General features: G+C 33.6%; 1 protein-coding gene across 5 annotated transcripts in view; it reads left to right on the plus strand.

The window, feature by feature from the left end:
- The window catches only part of SGCZ (sarcoglycan zeta), an 874,970-nt gene that overhangs the window by 772,502 nt on the left and 81,717 nt on the right, over nucleotides 1-20,751 (plus strand). For all 5 annotated transcript variants that reach the window (XM_054700821.1, XM_037525979.2, XM_054700823.1 and 2 more), the window contains one exon: nucleotides 18,114-18,201. In XM_054700821.1, the coding sequence (XP_054556796.1) occupies nucleotides 18,114-18,201 (88 nt within the window). The remainder of the gene's footprint in view (nucleotides 1-18,113; nucleotides 18,202-20,751) is intronic.

Genomic DNA, 20,751 nt, shown 5'->3' on the forward strand with positions numbered 1-20,751 from the left:
ATAATTCAAAGCCAAGTTTATAGCAAGCTGTTCACATTTGCTATGGATGAATAATTAATATTTTCAAGTAAATTTAAAATTTTAGTAATATCTGGTATCTTAAAATTAGAATGAACATACTTTATTCATGAAACTAGGACATGTTAAAGTTTGAGAAGTGTCCCACTACTATAATGGTTTGGAAGAAACATCTCTCAGGGATTTGTAAGAGGATTTTTCATTTTTCACAGAAATAAACAAGCCCTAAATTTCATGTAGTACCATGAAAGACCACAGCAACTACAAAATCTTGACTAATAAAGCAAAGCTGAGATATCACATGTACTTATTTCAAGCTATATTACAAACCTACAATAATCAAAGTGGTAGGCTAAAAACAACCACATATCTCAATTGACCATAAAAGAGAACCCCTAAATAAATCCATGCATACATGGTTAAGTGTTATTTCACAAGAATACTTAATGGAGAAAGAATAATCTCTTCAATAAATGATATTGGAAAAAAATAACCAGTATATCCATGCACAAAAGAATGAAATTAGACTGCTATCTCACACCATACACAAAAATTAATTCAAATGGATTAAAGACTTGAATGTAATACTCAAAACCATAAAACTCTTAGCTGAAAACATAGGGAATAAGTTCCTTAATATTGAATTTGCCGAATAATTTTTGGGTTTGACATTAAAAGAAAAGGCAACAAAAGCAAAGTAAATAAGTGGGACTACCTCAAATGAACACTATCCTACACAGCATAGGAAATAATCAGCAACATGAAAAGGCAATCTATGAAATATGAGAAAGTATTTGAAAATCACATATCTCATAAGGCATCCATATTTATGCTAAACAAATAACTTATACAACTCAATATCAAAACACAAACAAAACAATTTAAAAGTTGGTAAAGAACCTGAATAGACATTTTTCCAAAGAAGACAAATTAATGGCCAACAGATTCATGAAACAGTGCTCAACATTAGTAATCATCAGGGAAATGCAAATCAAGACCACAATAGGAAAACACATTGTACTTGTTAAAATGATACTCATCAAAAGGACAAGAGACAACAAGGCTGTGAAGAAAAGACAGCACTTGTACACTGTTGGTGGATATATAAGCTGATGCAGCTACAATGGAAAACTGTATAAAGGCTTCTCAAAAAAGTTCAAATAAAACTGCCATATGCTCCAGCAGTCCTACTTCTTGACATATATATCCAAAGGAAAAATAATCACTAGTTCAAAGATATTTGCACTTCTGTGTTCATTGCAGCATTATTTACAATAACTAAGATATGAAAATAACCAAAGTATGAATTGCCAAATGAATGCATAAAATGCATACACACACATACACACACACATACCTGCACTCACTGGAATATTATTTAGCCTGAAATGAGAGAAAATTCCTGTCATTTGTGACAATGTATATGAGCCTGGAAGACAGTATGCTAAGTAATATAAGCCAGATAGAGAAAGATGAGAAATGTATCAACAACAAAATTGTTGAATCTCTAGCAACGGAGAGTAATGTGGTGGCTGCCAGAGGCTGGGAGTGGAGAGCTAGGGGTATGATGAGTGATTGATCAAACAGTGCAAACTTTCAGTTATTAGATGAATAATTTCTGAGAATCCTAGTTGATTATACTGTTGTAAAATTTAAATTTGCTAGGAGTTTATCTTAAGTGTTACCAACAACAACAATCAAATTAAGGCAGTTATATGAGGTGATCATTGTGCTCATTAGTAGAAATCATTTCACAATATGTACATATATATGAGATCATTATGTTGTTACACTTTAAATATATTAAATTTTGTCAATTATATCTCAATAAAGCTGGAAGAAAAATAAAATGACTGTACATTTTGCAATTCCAATTTCAATGGTGTCAGTCTGCCTGAAATCAGCTAAGGTAAAATAATTTACACTACAGAAATTTCTAAATGCTACAAACAGGACTTTCTTTTCAGAGAAGGTGTTATTAAACCTTTATCAAACAGGACTTTCTTTTATGGAGAGGGAGTGATTAAACCTTTACCAGAAAACTGCTGGTTATGCATGATAGTAGTGCAAATTGGTACTGTCTCCAGAAAACTATGACATATGGTCACCCTACTTAAAATTATATATTATTCAGATGTCAAAATTTCATTTAAGGCATTGGTAAGTGAATTAAAGCATGCAAAACAATGAAAATTCTCTGTTGATCTATGTGAATTACTTCAGCACCATTTTTTTTTAAGAAAGATTTTTTTTAAAGATTTATTTATTTATTTATACAAACACTGGGTACAGTCAGAATCGCGGTAGGGTGAGAGAATTCACCAGGGCCAGAGTGGGGAGCAGAGCAGGCAGAAGGACCGAAGTACACTGCTGAGGGGAGCAGCGGGCGGCAGGAGAGGTCTGCGCACCATGTGGGACCCTCCTCTGGTGTCCGGGGAGCAGCTGGGGATTGAACCGGCACTGCAGAGGCTGTAGGCAGCTTTGCAGCCCAGTGCTCAACCGCTGCGCCACCAGGGAGGCCCTTCAACACCATTTTTAAGAGAAATGAAAATGGATAAGTTTAACTTTGGCTTCTCAGAGTCAATTTTTGCAAACAAGAGATGCAATGCTTGCATGGAGGCTCATAGCAGTAGCTTTTTATTGTCTCTCAGGAGTAAAATGCTTTGGATCAGATGTGGATCAAGATCTTCATTTGGAGTGCTACGGTTCAAGAACAGTAAAGTAGGTTGAAGCTTGAAAGAGCAATTCAGTATATTTAATCCAAGATAAACAGGTCCATGCGTCTGCTTCATCCTCTGCAGAAAACCGGCATACTCACAATCTACAGAATGGACAAACATATTGGAAGTTAGAGGAAAAGTGTAGTGTAAAAGTGACATGGGTCTTAGGTTTGCTCCAATATTTAAGTCAAAGGTGTGATTCCAGGCCACACTTCCAGAACAATATTTTTAAATATCTTGTGTTGCTTAAATGAAGCACCCTACTCAAACAATCATTTCTTACAATTAAAATATTTGTGAAGCAAAGAAGAGTTTAACACTTAACTCTGTTTCGTTAATTTGAGCTTATCAATAAAGTTGAAATTTTTTTAACTTCTTACTATTTTTCTTTTAAAGATTTTTTTTTATGTATGCATACAAGAAGGGGTGAAGACCAGAGGTGTAGGGGGCGGTGAGAGAGTGGAGAATAAAACAGCCGGATTGACTGAAATACACTGCTTTGGAGAGCAGCAAGCGAGACAGGAGAGGTCTGCTGCGCCATGTGGGTTGCCTCCCTGGCCAGGGATCCAGCTTGTGCTGCAGATAGCTTCATAGTGCTCACACTTAACCCCTTGTGCCACCAGGGAGGCCCCTTTTTACTATATTTTGTAAATTATTAGAGATTTTTATCTAGAAAATTGAAGTTCATTCAATATCAGGCTAATTTAATGGCTTTTAGTGCAGTTTACTATTTGATAGTCATGCTATCATCTAAAGACTAATTCAATCAGATTGGAATTCTCTCAAAAACTATATCCTTGCCTGTCCCTATGAATGCTTCTTTTGCCATGCTTAAATTTATTGGAGGAGTAGGTTACAATTTACTCCTTTATCTTTCAATGTGTTTGACAACATCAAATCATTTAAGAATATTTTTGCTATGATAATTCAATAATTTTAAGCTATTTATTTTTGCATATTTTTAGAGTTTAGATTCTCTGACAATCTTCACCTTCCCAGTTGACTTGTAGTATGTTTTGTGTATCCTAAATAATCTGTACTCAGATGAAAGAAGATAATTTATTTAATATTAATTAAATTATTCTAAAGAGGCTTATAAAATATTATGGTGGTAAAAGTTCTTGAAAAGGAGTAAACTCATTAGTGTACTTCAGTTTAAGAAAACGGCGGTCAATATGACTTCACATCTCCAAAAAACATTCATAGTAAAGTAACTCTTTAATACTAAGATCATTAATTATCAAAATATTGGTTTTCCTTCAAAGATATAGTCCAGTTATTTGTTTAGACAGTGGCCCTCTCCTTTAAATACTTTACTAAGTATCACCCTAGTAGTCCTAGGAGCCAACTTAGTTGTCCATGTATTAGAGAGTTGAGGGAATATAATTTTTCTCAGCAAGATATCTGACAGTTTAAGAATTTAATTGAACTTAATTTAGTTTAAGAATTGAAATTGCATACAACAAAAATATGTATTAGTTTTCTGCGGGTCTCCCCTGTGGCACAAGTGGTTGAGCGCCACACTATGAAGCTGTCCACAGCCTCTGCAGAGCTGGTTCCATCCCTGCTGGCCTGAGAGCAACCCACATGGTGCAGCAGAACTCTCCTGTATCACCCGCTGCTCCCCTCAGCAGTGTATTTCAGTAGATCTGCCTCTTATGTTCCCACTCTTGTCTCTGGTGAATCCTCTCACCCCCACATCTCTGGCCTGTACCCCAGTTCTTGTATGCACAAATAAATAAATAATCTTTAAAAAAATGTTTTTTTTTCCCCTAAAATAAAGTTATTTGCCTCTACTATTCAGATATTAAATATTTTCCATTGGGACACTTCTGTTTGCATGTCCTTTTTATTTATTTATTTTTAAAGATTTTATTTATTTATTTATACAAGTACTGGGAACAGTCAGAAGCACGGGAGAGAATCCACCAGAACCAGAGGGGAGAGTCGAGCAGGCAGACTGACCAAGTACACTGCTGAGAGTAACAGGCAGCAGGAGAGGTCTGCGGGCCATGTGGGACCCTCGCCTGGTGGCCGGGGATCAAACCGGCGCTGCAGAGGCTGCGGGCAGCTTCGCAACCGAACGCTCAACCGCTGCGCCACCAGGGAGGCCCTGCATGTCCATTTTAATAAACCCAGTATGTATGTATGTGTATATGTATATACATGCAGATTAATTGGGATACAACATGACAAATTGAAAATTGCATTTGTTTTGTTGAACACAGTATTTCAAATTCATATCCTGAAGGTTACATAGTGCTATATGTATCTTCATAATAGAAATAGCTGAAGCATAGAAGATTGAGTTTAAGGACACAGTGAATCAAACACAAGCATGCAGCCTAGTACATGTCATGCTGGTGGCTAAATTGCTTGAACATTTTGTAAGGTTAAATACTCACTCTCTGTCTTTATATTATGCTACATTATCTAGACTGCCTAATTATTTTTAGAAGTTAGTTTGCCATCATGGAGAAACCAAGAATATATTCTTGCAATGGCTTCTATAAACTTATTTTTCATTAATTTCCATCATGCTGCACATAATTCTCAAACTTGAGGATCATAATAGTTTGCCTAAAATGCCTTAAGATATATAAGCTATAGCGTAATGCCTCTTTGCCCTGCTTGTAGGTGAGCCTATAAGAATATCAAATTGATTTTGTGATTCAAATTGATTCTTATATCAAATTGATATAAGAATATCATATTGATTTTGTGAATTTTTATATTAATTTGTGATATGTTGAATGCACTCTGTGAGCTCATCATCATAGAGTCACAATATTAAGATGAATTTTGACTATTATACTCTATTAGTTGATATAATTCCAGTACTTATTGTATATGGAGAAGTAGGTCTTCTGGTTAGATTTCTTTCTATCCTGCGCATGAATGTAGTATACTGTAACCTCTGAACCTAATTAACCTATAACCTGTAAGCTTGGTTCATTTAGACCAAGTGGATTTCTAGAGCTATTCAGAAGTTCTGCACTATCTTATTGACTTTGCTGTAATGTGTATAGGTCCAATATGCAGTATAGGTTAGAAGATTTCCAGGAGATCATGGGGGTTTTGGACACATGTAAAATGTACAGAGGATTGCTCCATACTTTTAATGAAATATGCCAGCCTAGTGACTAGTAGTATAACTTTGTTGTCTGAAGAAATTCTGAATTGGAAGCATAAAAAATATTTTCTTCTTCACTAGGACACAGCTATTTATTTTTTAATATTTCAATTATAATGTTCATAAGAAGGAGAAAATATTTTATTTAAATTTTCTTTCAATTTTCTTAAGGTATACCAATGATTCATTAATATACATATACTTCGATAAGACATAAGGTAATCCAGTGATACAAAGTGATTAGTAATTAATGGTTCTTCTTTAAATAACACAGTTATTTCGGTTGTTTTATAATAAAAAGTGTAGCTTCAACCAAAATGTTGAACAAGTTCCCCTGCCATTTCATTGTTTAAATAACATTGAAGTAAAGAATATTTTTGTGTGCAAGTGAATTTGTAGCTAGATATATCTAAATCTTTATACATGGTATGCTTGATGAGAAGTTAATGGAAGAATTGCAGCATTTAGTAGTTATAGTGTCATAGGGTGACCATTGGGAGGCTAACAGAGGTGATTAACACAATCATTGAATGATAGATGAATTCAAAAGTTCAGAGTATCAGAAATCATCTGTGTGGTAATTGAAATCACCAAGAATTTATGACTGTAATGATGTTGAGATAATGATAGTGAGTGAGCCAGAAGACAAAATCTTCTAGTAATGAGGATAAATAAGAGTAGTGGAGTAAGTAGTGTGCTCATATGAGATTCAATGTTTAGGGTGGATTAAAGAGGAAGGAAGAATTATTTGTTTTTTTGTTTATTAGGTTTTTGGGTTTTTTAAGATTTTTATTTTGTTTTTTAATTTTGCATAGGAGAACTGGGGTGTAGGCCAGAGATGCAGGGGTGAGAGGATTTACCGGAAACAGTGGAGAGCAGAACAGGTGTATCTACTGAAATACACTGCTGAGGGGAGCAGCAGGTGAGACACGAGAGGTCTACTGCACCATGTGGATTAGCTCTCTGGCCAGCAGAGGGCCATCATGGTGGTAGCACTGAAACTTAACCCCTAGGCCACCAAGGAGGCCCTTGAATAATTATTTTGAAATGGCTCTGAGGCACATGGACACTACCCCATGTCACACCCCCTGGAATGGAGAGCAAAATCAGTTACAGTTGGAGAGATAATAGGGATTCAATATATGATTACTCTGACTCTAGTTCAATATTTCACTTCATAGATGAGGAAGTTATTTTTATCTCTTTGAAAATTCATAGTTACTTAATTATGAAGAATTTTACATTGTAGAATGTGAATGTATATGAATACAGATTAGTCCCCTACACTCACTATAACTTTATTAAATCTATCACTCATATTTAGTAAAATGAATCTCAGGCATTACAAATACAGATATAATATTAAATTATATCTTTCAATTTCCAAAATAAGTATGCACATTCATTCTACTTCTAAATATGATCAGGAGAAAGAATGAATAGAAAAAGTGTTTCTATTACATGTTACAAACATAAATCATTAATAAAAAACAGATTAATATATTATTTTTACATATAAATAGTGGTAAATGAAACATTTGACTGCTGTATTGAATTTTTTTTAATATGTTTTCTGATACTGTTCATTTATTTACCCATTCATTCATGGTTTTACTTATTTTTGGCATGAATAGAAATTCTGACTTCTCTTGGTATTCATTTGGCTCCCAATCGGATTAGATCAGGGGGACCTCAGTACCTATAGTGCAGTTTGTCATTTGATTTGCCTGAATTTATAAGCAAATGCTTAAACTTCTCAGAGACAGAAGAGTAAATGCTAGTATTAAGGGAAAAATGTTTCTACCTTGCTTGCTTTATCAGGTAATGAAAATTTTATAATACAACATTTTTATTTTGCCTTAACAACTAGAAAAGTCAAGCTAAAATTTGGGGTTCAATTCTCACACCAAATTTGTTGGAACAAGCCGCAGCTTTGTGTCTGCACATATTTCTTTCTCATGGTTTAAAAGCCTTTAGTTAAATTAGGTAATTTAATATTATGCTTAAGTTTATAGTATACTTAACATCATTTTGGAAGAAATACTCTTTTCATAAAAACATACATACTTTGTTTCCTCTGCTCTTTGCTCTTTGGGTGACGTCTTTTTTTATAAAAAAAAAAAAACATACAGTTGATAAAAACTGTAATATGTTTTATAAGTAAAAAAGACTTCAAAAATTCTATTATGAAAGTGTTCTCTGATTTCTCACACATCTCTAATTCTTTGCATTAACAGAAAAATTAACACTTTTCTGTTAAACATTTATTAATATTAAACAAGCTAATTAATTTGGTAATCCCCTCCTGTTCCTACTATTTCAACACAGACAACTCATTTTAAAGCAATATATTCTTTCCCTGCGGTTTAAAAATATTGTTTCAAAATAATGGGTCAGTTTTGAAATACAGATGAAGTTTACATTCTTCATATATAAAGTCTTGACTTTCCAGGAAATATTTTTAAGAATGAAACTACTTACCAAATAGAACAAGTGCTATGTTAGCACATAGCTATGTGTCATAGCTATGAATGACTATACCTGTGATTTAACAGTTTACAAAAAAATGTGAAACTGCAAACACACACACACACACACACACACACACACACACACTTTTTTTAGAAGTATCTGAAAATATCTGTTTCCAGATACTAACTTGTTCATATCATCTACCCAATGCTTAAAATAAATGTCATTTTCTTATATTTATTTCTTCTCAGCCCTCATCTCTATACTGTTTATTTCTTTGTTTTTGCTGAATGAGACATTGTTTATGTAACAATGATATAAAATGAAGGATTTGGTTTTTCAACTGTAAATTACACTTACAAATATCCTTTGAAAATCTGTAAGTTTTGCCCTGCTCTATCTAATTAATATTCATATTCATAAATTCACTTTTATGGTCCTCCTGGACCTAGCAAGAATGATTCAAAATCTTCTTGGGAGGAATATTTCTTTAATCCAGGCTCCTGTAAATTCTCACATATTATCCATGGGCTAAGTAAGTGAACAAACAACAAAATATAACAGGGGGACAAGTCAACACAATGGGTGAAACAGAAACAATGATTCACTAATTTAGATCTTTCAATTACGTCAATGATTTTCATTTTTATTTTTTTAAAGATTTTTTATTTATACAAGAACCAGGGCACAGGCCAGATGTGTGGGAGGGTGAGAGGATTCACCAGAGACAGAGAAGGGAACGGAACAGGCAGGCTGACGAAATACACTGCTGAGGGGAGCAGCGGGCCAGACAGGAGAGGTTTGCCGCACCATGTGGGTCCCTCCCTGGTGGTCAGGATCAAACCGGCACTGCAGAGGCTGAGGACAGCTTCACAGCGCTGCTCTCTACCGCCTGCACCACCAGGGGAGTTCCCACTTCAATGATTTTGAAATACAGCTTTTTAGATACACGGTTAGATATGGATTTTTAGATACAGAATTATAAAATACGATATATATATATATATATATATATATATATATAAATAATGCTTAAGAAATAAACAGAATAATAAGAGAACAAATAAAAACAATAACAATAAAACCAATACTTGATCAGTCCAATGTGAAAAATAACCAAAAATAAAATTTATTAGTAAAAGATATCTCAGTGAAATGTTAACTCAATGAATGTCTAAATGGGTGACTAACACAGGCAGAGGGAGAAATAAGCATATGACCCAAAATCCTAAACCAGCATTCAACAGATACAGGGAGATGAAGACATGAAGTTAAGAAAGCATAAATATAAAATGAAAGAAAATATATCCTATTCCAAATATGAATTCTGTAAGGGGAAAATGTAAAGAATGAAGGAGAGGCACTATTTAAGAGCTTACAAATGAGCATTTTCTAAAATTTTTAAAAGACAGAAGTCATCAGGTTCTGGTATTACAAAATATCCTAAGCAGAATATTACAAAATGAATGTCATACCCGGTTTTATCATAAATAAATAGTCCTTTAATATAAATTTTATTTAAATGCCTATAAAATTATCACAATGTATCATTTATTTGAAACTCATTAAAATTAAAATTATTATGCAATATTAGCAGTAGTTTGAAAAATATTTTGTCTGATATAGTCTAAATTTTCCAAATACTATAATTATCAATTTTATATAGCCAATAATATAATTTTATTTTAACTGGCCCATAAACCTGTCATCATTAGATTTTCCTATAAGAATATCAAATATCTTTGCTTATATTTTCCTATATTAGTGTAGCCATGTCAGAAATTTGAAATTGTTCTACTCATATGAAAAAACAATCTCAGAGATGATTTATCTATCTATTTATTTATTTATTTATTTAAGCATACAAGAACTGGGGTGTAGGGCACAGGTGCGGGGGATGAGAGGATTCACCACAGACATTGAGGAGCAGAACATGTAGATCTACTGATATATACTTCTAAGGGGAACAGTAGGTAAGACAGGCGAGGTCTGCTAAGCCATGTGGGTTAGCTCCCTGGCCAGGGATTAAACTCAGGCCACACTGGTAATAGTGCTGAGACTTAATCTCTAGACAACCAGGGAGGCCCTCATTTTATTTTCATTAGTGGATGTAAATTATAAAGTAAATATGAATACATTGACTGAATTCAGAAACAATGCTTATTATGTCACATAAACTACTATAGAATATTAATTACTTTGTGAATATGATTTTATTTTTTTAAAGATTTATTTGTTTGTTTGTTTGTTTGTTTGTTTATACAAGCACTGGGTACAGTCAGAAGCGCGGGAGGGTGAGAGAATTCACCAGAGCCAGAGCAGGGAGCAGAACAGGCAGAAGGACGGAAGTACACTGATGAGGGGAGCAGTGGGCAGCAGGAGAGGTCTGGGCACCATGTGGGACCCTCGCCCAGCGGCTGGGGATTGAACCAGAGGTTGCTGGCAACTTGGCAAACTAGCGCTCAACCACTGCGCCATCAGGGAGGCCCTTAGAGATGATTTTTATCCCTTTGTTTAGTTAAGGAAAAAAAGGATAAGAATTCCTACAGGTTTTAAATTAATATTTATGCAAGTTACAGTGAATTATTCCTTTTTTGCACAATTGTATTATCAGATATGACAAAGGTATAAAACTATAATTAGCAAAATGTTTCAAAATACAGAAAATTACAGAGTCCATAAAAATATGATAAGTATCACATGTAGGATCTCCGTCTTGTTTAATACTCTTATATATATTTTACTATGTTTCTTTAATAATTAATATGGGTATTGAATCAACCTGAATTCTCAGGGAAATAGAACCAACCTGATGGGTAGATATATAGAAATAGAGATGATAGAGCAGAGATTTTTTATAAGGAAAGGAAATGGACTGCACAGTTGTGAATGCTGAGATGTCATGGGATCTGTGGTGAGAAATCTGGAGATCCAGAAGAGCCAATGATGTAGTTTTAGACTAGTCCAAAGGCCTAAGAGCCAGGTGAGTCCAGCCTGAGTTTGAGTTGGAAGGCAGGAGAAGGTCGATGTCCCAGTTCAAAGACAGGCAAATTCTTTCCTACTCAGCCTTTATGCGACTTAGGTTTTCAGTGCATTGAAGGAGGGCAATCTGCTTTACTCAGTCTACCAGTTAAATTTTAAATTCATCCAGAAAAGCCTACATAGACACAGCCAGAAATTCCCTCACAGACATGCCCAGAATACTTTTTAACCAAATATCTGAGCACCTCATAAACCAGCTAAATGATACATAAAATTAACCATTGATTTTATAAATAAGTGTTTTTCTTATTACCCATTTTGGCATTCCATTAATTTTTATCATTGCGGAAAAGTGTTTGCTATAATTAATATATAATATATAATTTCTGACTGATTATGTTTATGCAGAAATTGTTAAACATACAAAAAAATCAAGTTCAAAATTGAAATCAACTGAAAACTAATATTTTCTTTTGAAGAACTTCATAAGCCAACCAGATTATAAGAGAAAGAAAATGATTTTTTTCAACTTGTAGAAATGTAATTAAAATGAATATGAACATATTTAGTGGAAAATTATAATAGATGATTTTTCTTTTAAGGCCTCAGTTTATTTTCTCTCTAACTTGGGCATTTCTAGGAACAGGCATACATTTGTAGGAATATGCATACATCTTATTTGAGAAAGATTTTTTTTTTGTTGTTGAATGTGTTGTAATATTTCAATTTTAGACTTCTTATTCATTTTCCAGTATCAATATCAAACAAGTTATAAGAAAAATAATTGAGGTTTGGCTCCTTACTAAACTTTCTATTTTTCCTCATCTCTTGTGCGCATTTAAATAAAGTATTTTCCATATAAAAATATACACTTGGTGTGCTCTCTAGCATGCTATTACAAAAGAAGTAGAAAAGACTGTGCAGTGTTGGGTTTAAAATATCTACCATCTCATTATTGGATATTTCCACTTCTAGAAAACTTAATTAGTTCCTTGTAGCATTTTTTTTAATTTAGAAGGCTTTATTTTTGTTTTAATTTATTTGTTTTTAATTGAAGTCATACTTAGATAGCCCCATCAGGTATTACTACCATATTGCACCCACACCAAATCACCCATAGTCCATCCACCACCATAAATTAAAGGATTTAAAAGAATTAATTCCTAGTTAATTTTTTTAGGACATATAAGTTGACTAAACAGAAGATACTTATATATCCTCTAAAGTTTCATTCCACCCACCAAAGTAAGATAGAATTTATGTATTCTACCTAGGGATCACCTGGTCTCCTTTTTTTCCATTATTTTGGGCATACCTGAGGCTCCCATTAGAGCATCATAGTGTTTGGAAGAGTTTCAATATCTGGAGTGAAGAGAGTTAACACCCTGGGACTAGAGTAAGGGCAAGATCAGCCTAAAGAGAACCTGAAGGAACAGTTGACGGGGAAGAGTTTCAGCCCAAGAGGAAGGTGTTAAAAGGAGACAATTTCCCTGGAGCTCCTCATGACACTTGAAAGGAAAGAAAGCGAGGTCTCTGGATTTTATGTCATCTTATTAAATGATTGATCTGAAACTTCATTCTTTAGGTACAATATTTATTTTAGGATAATGATTCAGGAACCATTTATTTCCTGTCTCCTGACATCTAAAGTTAAAACTGTAGCTTATTAAATGATATAGGGAGTGGTGGATCACCAAAGATCCCTCTAAATAAATTCCCATATGCAAAACTGCTCCTTGTCACATTATTCTGGTGGCACATTCTTTAGTAGTCATTGGAATAAGGAGGACTTCACAAGTTTATCTAAACTGTGCTGATTCTATATAGTACTAAAGAGCAGAGAGGAGCCAGAAGAATCATCAGAAGTCAGAACATCCTCACAGGGTCATGCTCTAGTGACCTCTATGCCTAGATAATTGGTAACAGAAAATGAAGGAAAGTGGGAAATTATCATTAAGTGTTGGAGTAGAAGCATAGAAAAGTTGATTGATAAATAAATGCTCTCCCCTACACTACTTCACGTTTATGGGAAAATGTGTATACAGAATTTGAAGGAGTCAGTTAAATAGCTCTAGTTACATTCCTGTTCATGATCAACCCTTCTATCTGTAAGATATAAATTTCAACAATAAATAATTTGCATTCTAAGGATATGTAATTTAAAGTAATGGTTTTATAACCAAAGGGAGAAAAATTACCTTTTTTGCTTACATCAAATTCATAAGGAAAGGAATGAAGTAGCCTTGGGCAGAAATGATGAATATAAATAAAATCATAATGTGATATGACTTGTTCCATATCAATGACTTTTTTAGAAAACATGCTCGGAGCCCACTCCCCCAAAATGTTACAAGAGCTTGGTCCTTTATATACAGCCTAAACACAAATCCAGATACGCACATATGACTTGAGTGCAGTATGCTGTAAATGTGCTCAGTTCAGCTCATTCCCTTAATAGACATTTATGTAGCAAGAATGACGCAAACTGCTTTCCAAAGTCTCTGTGTGTAAAAGAAAATGACAACACACTGTGCTTTCAGGACAGTTCAGTCTAATGGAGGACATAAATAAATGAATGATCAAAGCAAAGAAGGCCAAAGAGCTTGTAACAAGTACAATGTCAGACATCAGCACTGATGCAAGTACTGAAAGAGGGAGGTGAATTTTACCTTCAGAGGAGCAGGAAAGCTTACATGACTTTGAGAAGAAACTTGAAAATATCTATAACTTTGCCAGTTAGGAAGTGGATACGAATTGTAGGTTTGGGGAATAGAAGGTAAGAATGCACAGAAGTGGCATATCATGGAAAAGATGGGACATATGGGTAAATCCTGTATGCTGAAGTGCTATAAAATAGAGCTGCAGGAGTAGAACGGGATCATATTATAACGCACCTTATATTTTATGAATGTGCATATCATTTTCCAATTTGTGAATGAGAAATCAATAAATGCTCTATTTAGTGTTGTTTTAATGTAAGTATGTCAATATTTTTTATAAAATATTTTAGAAAAATAATACTGAATATGAAGAATTAATGTAAGGGGAAGTGGTTATATTGCAGGAGTGGTTACAGGAAAGACAGGGATAGTTACATTTAAGAAACATTTCTGATATAGCTTATTAGATGTTGGGAAGAGGAAGACAGTGGATTTGAGGAAATATAGGATTACTGAAAAATTATGTCATTTCTATCAATGTAGATTTAAAAATTACCTGACAAGGGCCTCCCCGGTGGCGCAGCTGTTGAGCGCTGGGTTGCGAAGCTGCCCGCGGCCTCAGCGGCGCCGGTTCAATCCCCGGCTGCTCCCCGGCCACCAGAGGAGGGTCCCACATGGCGCGCAGACCTCTCCTGCCGCCCGCTGCTCCCCTCAGCAGTGTGCTTCAGTCCTTCTGCCTGCTCTGCTCCCTGCTCTGCCTGTGGTGAATTCTCTCACCCTCCCGCGCTTCTGACTGTACCCAGTGCATGTATAAACAAAAAAACAAACAAACAAATAAATAAATAAAAACATGCCTCTATTAAAAAAAAATAAAAATAAATAAAAATTACCTGACAAAACTCAAATAAAATAGTGTATATCCAAGAACTAGACTATCAAATGCATGTCATCCACACCAAGCAAAATGGGTCATAGATAGATGGCAGCTTCTAAAATATGTTGGCAGAGGAAATTCAGCTCTTACTCTAAAACCTGAGAAAACAAAATAATACAAAATAAAGCAGACTGTGTCACTGAAATTTGGAAGATGGCAAGATGAAAGTGGTATTTTACATGCTTAGTGCATTATTGGATGTTCGTTATAGATACAGGGGTACTAAAGGAATTTTAACTATGTTTCAATTTCATAGTTTTATAATTTATATTTTTTTCAGATTTTCATTTTATACTCTAGAAGGGCTAAAAATAAATCACTTATTAGCTTTGTGATTTACAGCAAGTGATATATACTCTCTCTTCACTTAAGTTTCTTCATCTGTGAAATAAAAATGATGATAACAGTACTATAGTAACAATAAGAAATTAATAACAAAATAAAAATCAGCATTTTCCATAAACAGGTAATCCCTGTTTTCCAGAATTTCTCATTACTTCACACCTCAACGTGAATGCATGCTTCACCCATCCCTCCACTTAAGTTCAATGCTATTGTCCTATCCTCTTTACCCTTCTATACCCTCTTGTCTCTCACTTTGCCTGCTTTGCATTTTGTTTATCAAAAGATAGTTACTTGATTTTGGTTCAGTTCACCTGATCACACTTGAACAAATCATCATGGCATGAGGATATATTGATATTCACAAAATACAGTGTAGACAATGGCTCCTTGACTGTGATTGCTCTATGTTTAATGTTTTAGCCATTGCTCTTTTTATCATAGTAAAGTTTTAATTTAGATATAAAAGTTTAATTTTGAGGAAATTTAGTGAATGATATGAAGAGAATATAAGAGTGCCAGGGTTAGGACCTCAACAGAATTCCTACAGTTAGAATAGGAAAAAAAAAAAAGTGGATTGATAGGTTACAAATAAAACACTTGCAATTCTAGCCCAACCCTGTTCCTCTACTACATTAGATGATACTCCTATTGTATAATTGACTTTCTTTCATCTTAAAATATATAATAAAGCAAAAATTATTTAATAAATGTATATAGTCCTTAAATATAATGAAGGTTATGCTGCTTTTATGCTAGATTTCACAGAAATTTAGGTTTAAAATGTCTATAGATACACATGAGAGCACATATGCATATCAGTTCTTAAAAACGAACAGTAACCATGCTATATCATGAAAATATTGAAAAATTGTGAATGCAAATTTAAAAAAATATATTTTATGATGATTTTGAACTGGAAGATGCTATAGGCTTCAGCCTTTTTTTTTTTTTAAGATTTATTTATTTATTTATTTATGCAAGCACTGGGTACAGTCAGAAATGCAGGAAGGTGAGAGAATTCACCAGAGCCAGAGCAGGGAACAGAACAGGCAAAAGGACCGAAGTACACTGCTGAGGGAGCAGCGGGCAGCAGGAGAGGTCTGCGCGCCATGTGGGACCCTTACTGGTGGCCAGGGATCGAACCAGTGCTGCAGAGGCTGCGGGCATCTTTGCAGCCCAGAGCTCAGCCACCAACAGGGGAGGCCCGTTTCAGCCATTTCTTACATTCAGAGTAATTTCATTTAACTCAAACTCCTTTTTTAAATTACTTAGATTACATATATTTAATTTTACCAACATAAAATAGATTTTTGTTACCTTTTAAGCCATTCACTTTGTGTATTCTACTTATTTACCAATAACTGTAACTGTTTATAAATAGTCCTTAGTCCATAATCTATATTGTAAACAAAATATGAACACTTTGCTCGAAAGAAGAGATGAAATTAATTTTAAATACTTCAGATAATTTTAGAGGTAAATGTCTACAGCACAGACATAACTATAGATAAAAGGGCTAAATTAATTTATTTTTGAGATTAATATTGTTTTACAACACTACATTTAAGTTCATACCTCCTCATATGTAGGTAGATTTGATTTTTTAACAGTGCGTGTAACAATTTTGATTTGTGGCACAAAGAACTGAGTTGTTACAATAGATAAGCAAATAATTAAATTGATAGTTTTTGTACAACTCTCTCTCTCTCCAGAATAAATTTATTCCTCAAATTTTTGAAAATTACTTGTAAATTTATGTTTTAGTTGATCACTGAAATGTCCTAATACTCTCAGACACTACATATACATAGTGAGCACTCAATAGAATGAATGAATGAATGAATGAATGAATGCATGAAAACTTATGGCTAAGTTTTAGATCATAAAAATGAAAATGTAATGAATTGTAAATCACTTTGTTGAGGCAGGAGTGTTGCAGAAGTCTAATATTGAGATTCCTAAGGCTTTGGTATTGAACCAAAATTTTTTACTAGTCAGTACTAAATTGATGAGAAAAGTAAATATCTAGCTAAGACTATATATACTGAAAGAGTATTTCCAGGCACATATGTTCTTATATTCAATATAACTGCTTACATAAGCCATTCTGTGACTTACAAAGCATGCACACAGGAAGTAAATAAGCCAAGAAATACCAATTTTATGATTTTTTTACCCAATCAATAAATACAGTAAATGTTTTCCTGTATCAGTGGTGATATAATTGTGTAGACAAGACTATCATAGCCTCTCTATCACATGGATGTTTCCTCTTATGACAGAAAAAAAAAAAAAAGAAAGAAAATAAATGTAAATGAGCCAAATAAACTTTGTGTTATAATAAGTGCTTTAAGCAAAATAAATGGATTTTAGGAGTTTGGTAATTGAATGCATCTGTGGTTGAATTGGTCAGAGGAAGCACTTTTTCAGGAGATGATGTCTAATAGTTGCAAGTATAATTTCAAAAGGCACTTTGGATAGGATCTAAACAATTTGATTGGGTCTAAAATATCTTCAAAGGCAGGCAATTATGCTACTGGGAAGGGAGAAGGGGGAAGGTCACTGTATTTCTGATGCTCAATGATCACTGGAGTTGTGATGTTTGGATCCAAAAGTTAATGCCCATTTACAAAGCAGCACTCCTATCCTCTCAAGTAGTTATTATGAGGTGCCCATATTCTTTAATATTATTCAATCAGTGTTTGGAATATTAAGAAAACTGCCTAATATAAAGAAGAAAAATAGTATTTTGACTATACCCAGACAAATTCAATATAATTTTATATTTTAAGTTTTGACTGTATTTCTATTTTTTTTATTTGATTTCTTATTCTATACATGTTTCTCAGGATAGTCCACTGGTCTTACAGTCTGACAGAAATGTAACAGTGAATGCAAGAAATCACATGGGGCAGTTAACTGGACAGCTGACAGTAGGTGAGTGCTTTGGAGTAAAGATTACTTGTGCCATCATCATACTCCATTTAAAACTGTGTGGTTGTTTAAACTGGGAAAAGCTAAAGTATATCATTTCCTTAGAATGTAACTGACATCCCATTATCTTGCACATGATTTGATTGTCAATAAGGCTAGTTATGGCTTCCTCTATTTTGGTAGTAATTTCTCTTGTCTGTGTTTTGAGATTGAATTACATATATTTCATTGCTACTGCTCAAATTCAGAAATGTAACATTTTTGTGGCAAATAGCTCCTTAGTATATGTTAAATTGTATTAAACTTAGTAAAACCTATGAGATATATCATGTGGTCTATATATCCATTGTTTTACTTAGATAATATTGTAACAAATACAAGCTTTTATAAATTGGAAATGATATTAAATTAATATGATAAATCTTAACATTTATCAATTACTTAAAGTCTGATGTGGAACCTATCAATATTTTAAGATACGTAGCCCTTTGAAGTTAGACATGTAAGCTGATAAAATATTACTAGTGTTTTTCATTGTCAAAAAATTTGAATTTAGAGATTGATATGATTTGGCAGGCATTATTATTTGACTCAGTTTTCATAAGATAAAAGCAAATAAGTTGAAATTATGCAAATAATACAAGGATTTGATTTGTGTGTAGATGCTAAAATATATTTTTCTATGGGAAAAATTACCTAATACTAATTACCTAATATTGTGTGTGTGTGTGAAAGAGAGATAGAAAGTGTTTTGTATCTAACAAATTGAAATTTTGAGAACTGAGTTATCCCAGAATTAATGAGATATTAGCCATCATTTTAAAGTAGATATATTTCCAGTGTCTAATTTACTATGCAAAAATATGTTTGAAATATGATGTATAAATTTGAATTTGATAACCCACTTTGTATATATAAGACTTATTGATATACTACTTGTGTTAATACAACAAAAAATGAAATATATTAGCATATATGCATTTTATAAAAATATTACATTTTATCTATAACAAAATCTCATTTGTATATTCATTACATCTTAAAGTAGATATCTATTAAATGATATAATTTGGTACTATTTTGTGATGTATGGAAATACATCAGTTATAAATGGGAGCTATGGGCCTCCCCGGTGGTGCAGCAGTTGAGCCCTGGGTTGTGAGACTGCCTGCATCCCCTGCAGCGCCCATTAGATCCCCGCCTGCGCCCTTGCCACCAGAGGTCCCACATGGTGTGCAGACCTCTCCTGCCGCCCGCTGCTCCCCTCAGCAGTGTACTTCGGTCTTTCTGCCTGCTCTGCTCCCCACTCTGGCTCTGGTGAATTCTCTCACCCTCCCGCGCTTCTGACTGTACCCAGTGCTTGTATAAATTAAAAAAAAAAAAAAATCTAAAAAAAAAAATAAATAAATGGGAGCTAATGCAAATACACTGAAAATTAAAGAAATGAAATATGCCTATGGATACAGAACTAATTCAGAACCAATAGGCCCTCAATTTAAATGTTTATGCAAATTATGCAAATTATATTTATATTGGAACTGCAGAAAAGGGCATAAAAATGCACAGAATTTTTGATCTATCTGCCCATTTTGAGAACTCCTTAGTTAGATGAACTTTCTTTTGCATTCTATTCTTGATTTTTAAAAAATCAGAAACTATTAGTGGGAATGCCAATGTCTAAATCAGCACACAAGGACCGTATACCATGTCCACTGTCAAATACATTACATACATTAGTTACAAGCTGCTTGTAGCATAAAGCAGCTGTTTGATTATATGCAGTATAATCAAATAACTTTTGCACTTTTCTGCATTATTTCCTGGTCTTGATTAGTAAATGCACTATTTTTCAATACTTAAAATTATATGAGTACAAAATGGACTGGTATTTATAGAAAATAAATTCAATCATTCTTCATTATTTAAGTAAAGTTATTCGAATTTCTACCCCAAATCTATCAATTACTATTAGAAAAGTAGAGTCAGTTTCATCAAAGTGACAGATTTTGAATATTTTCCCACATTTTAATTCCATTATAAATGGGAAAAGAAAATTTCCCTTATCACTATTTACTTGTACCATTTTTTTAAATCTAAGAATGCTAGGCAAAACAAATATTATTTCCCCTTTATCCTGAATTATTTTTTTTTTCAATTTACAAGTCTACCTTCCTGTTAACTCAATTCACAGGAATATTTGTAATTCAAGGTCTCAGTAGACCTGGTGTGCTAATTCTAATCCAGACTCATTAAAAATATGAAACCAGATTATTTCTAATTTAATACATTCAATTATTTCATATTAATATCAGCTAATATTTTCAACTGGAAGGTCAAAATTAATTTAACAAATACTTTCAGTGCTTTTAAAGTTTCCAGACTTATGTTAAATTTCTGGTAATTTCAGACTCTCCCTGAACAAAGTCTAAGATGCTCATTTTTCATGACTTTTCAGTATAAGAGACTATTAGTGAGCTCAATATTTCATCCTAAAGTTGTTTGTTGTATGGATTTCTTTCTTTCTTACATCATTGTTCATTTTTGTACAGTAAT

The sequence above is a fragment of the Talpa occidentalis genome, unplaced genomic scaffold (assembly GCF_014898055.3).
Source record: "Talpa occidentalis isolate TD23 unplaced genomic scaffold, MPIMG_talOcc4v2.1 talOcc4.4, whole genome shotgun sequence".
In the NCBI taxonomy this organism is placed as follows: Eukaryota; Metazoa; Chordata; class Mammalia; order Eulipotyphla; family Talpidae; genus Talpa; species Talpa occidentalis.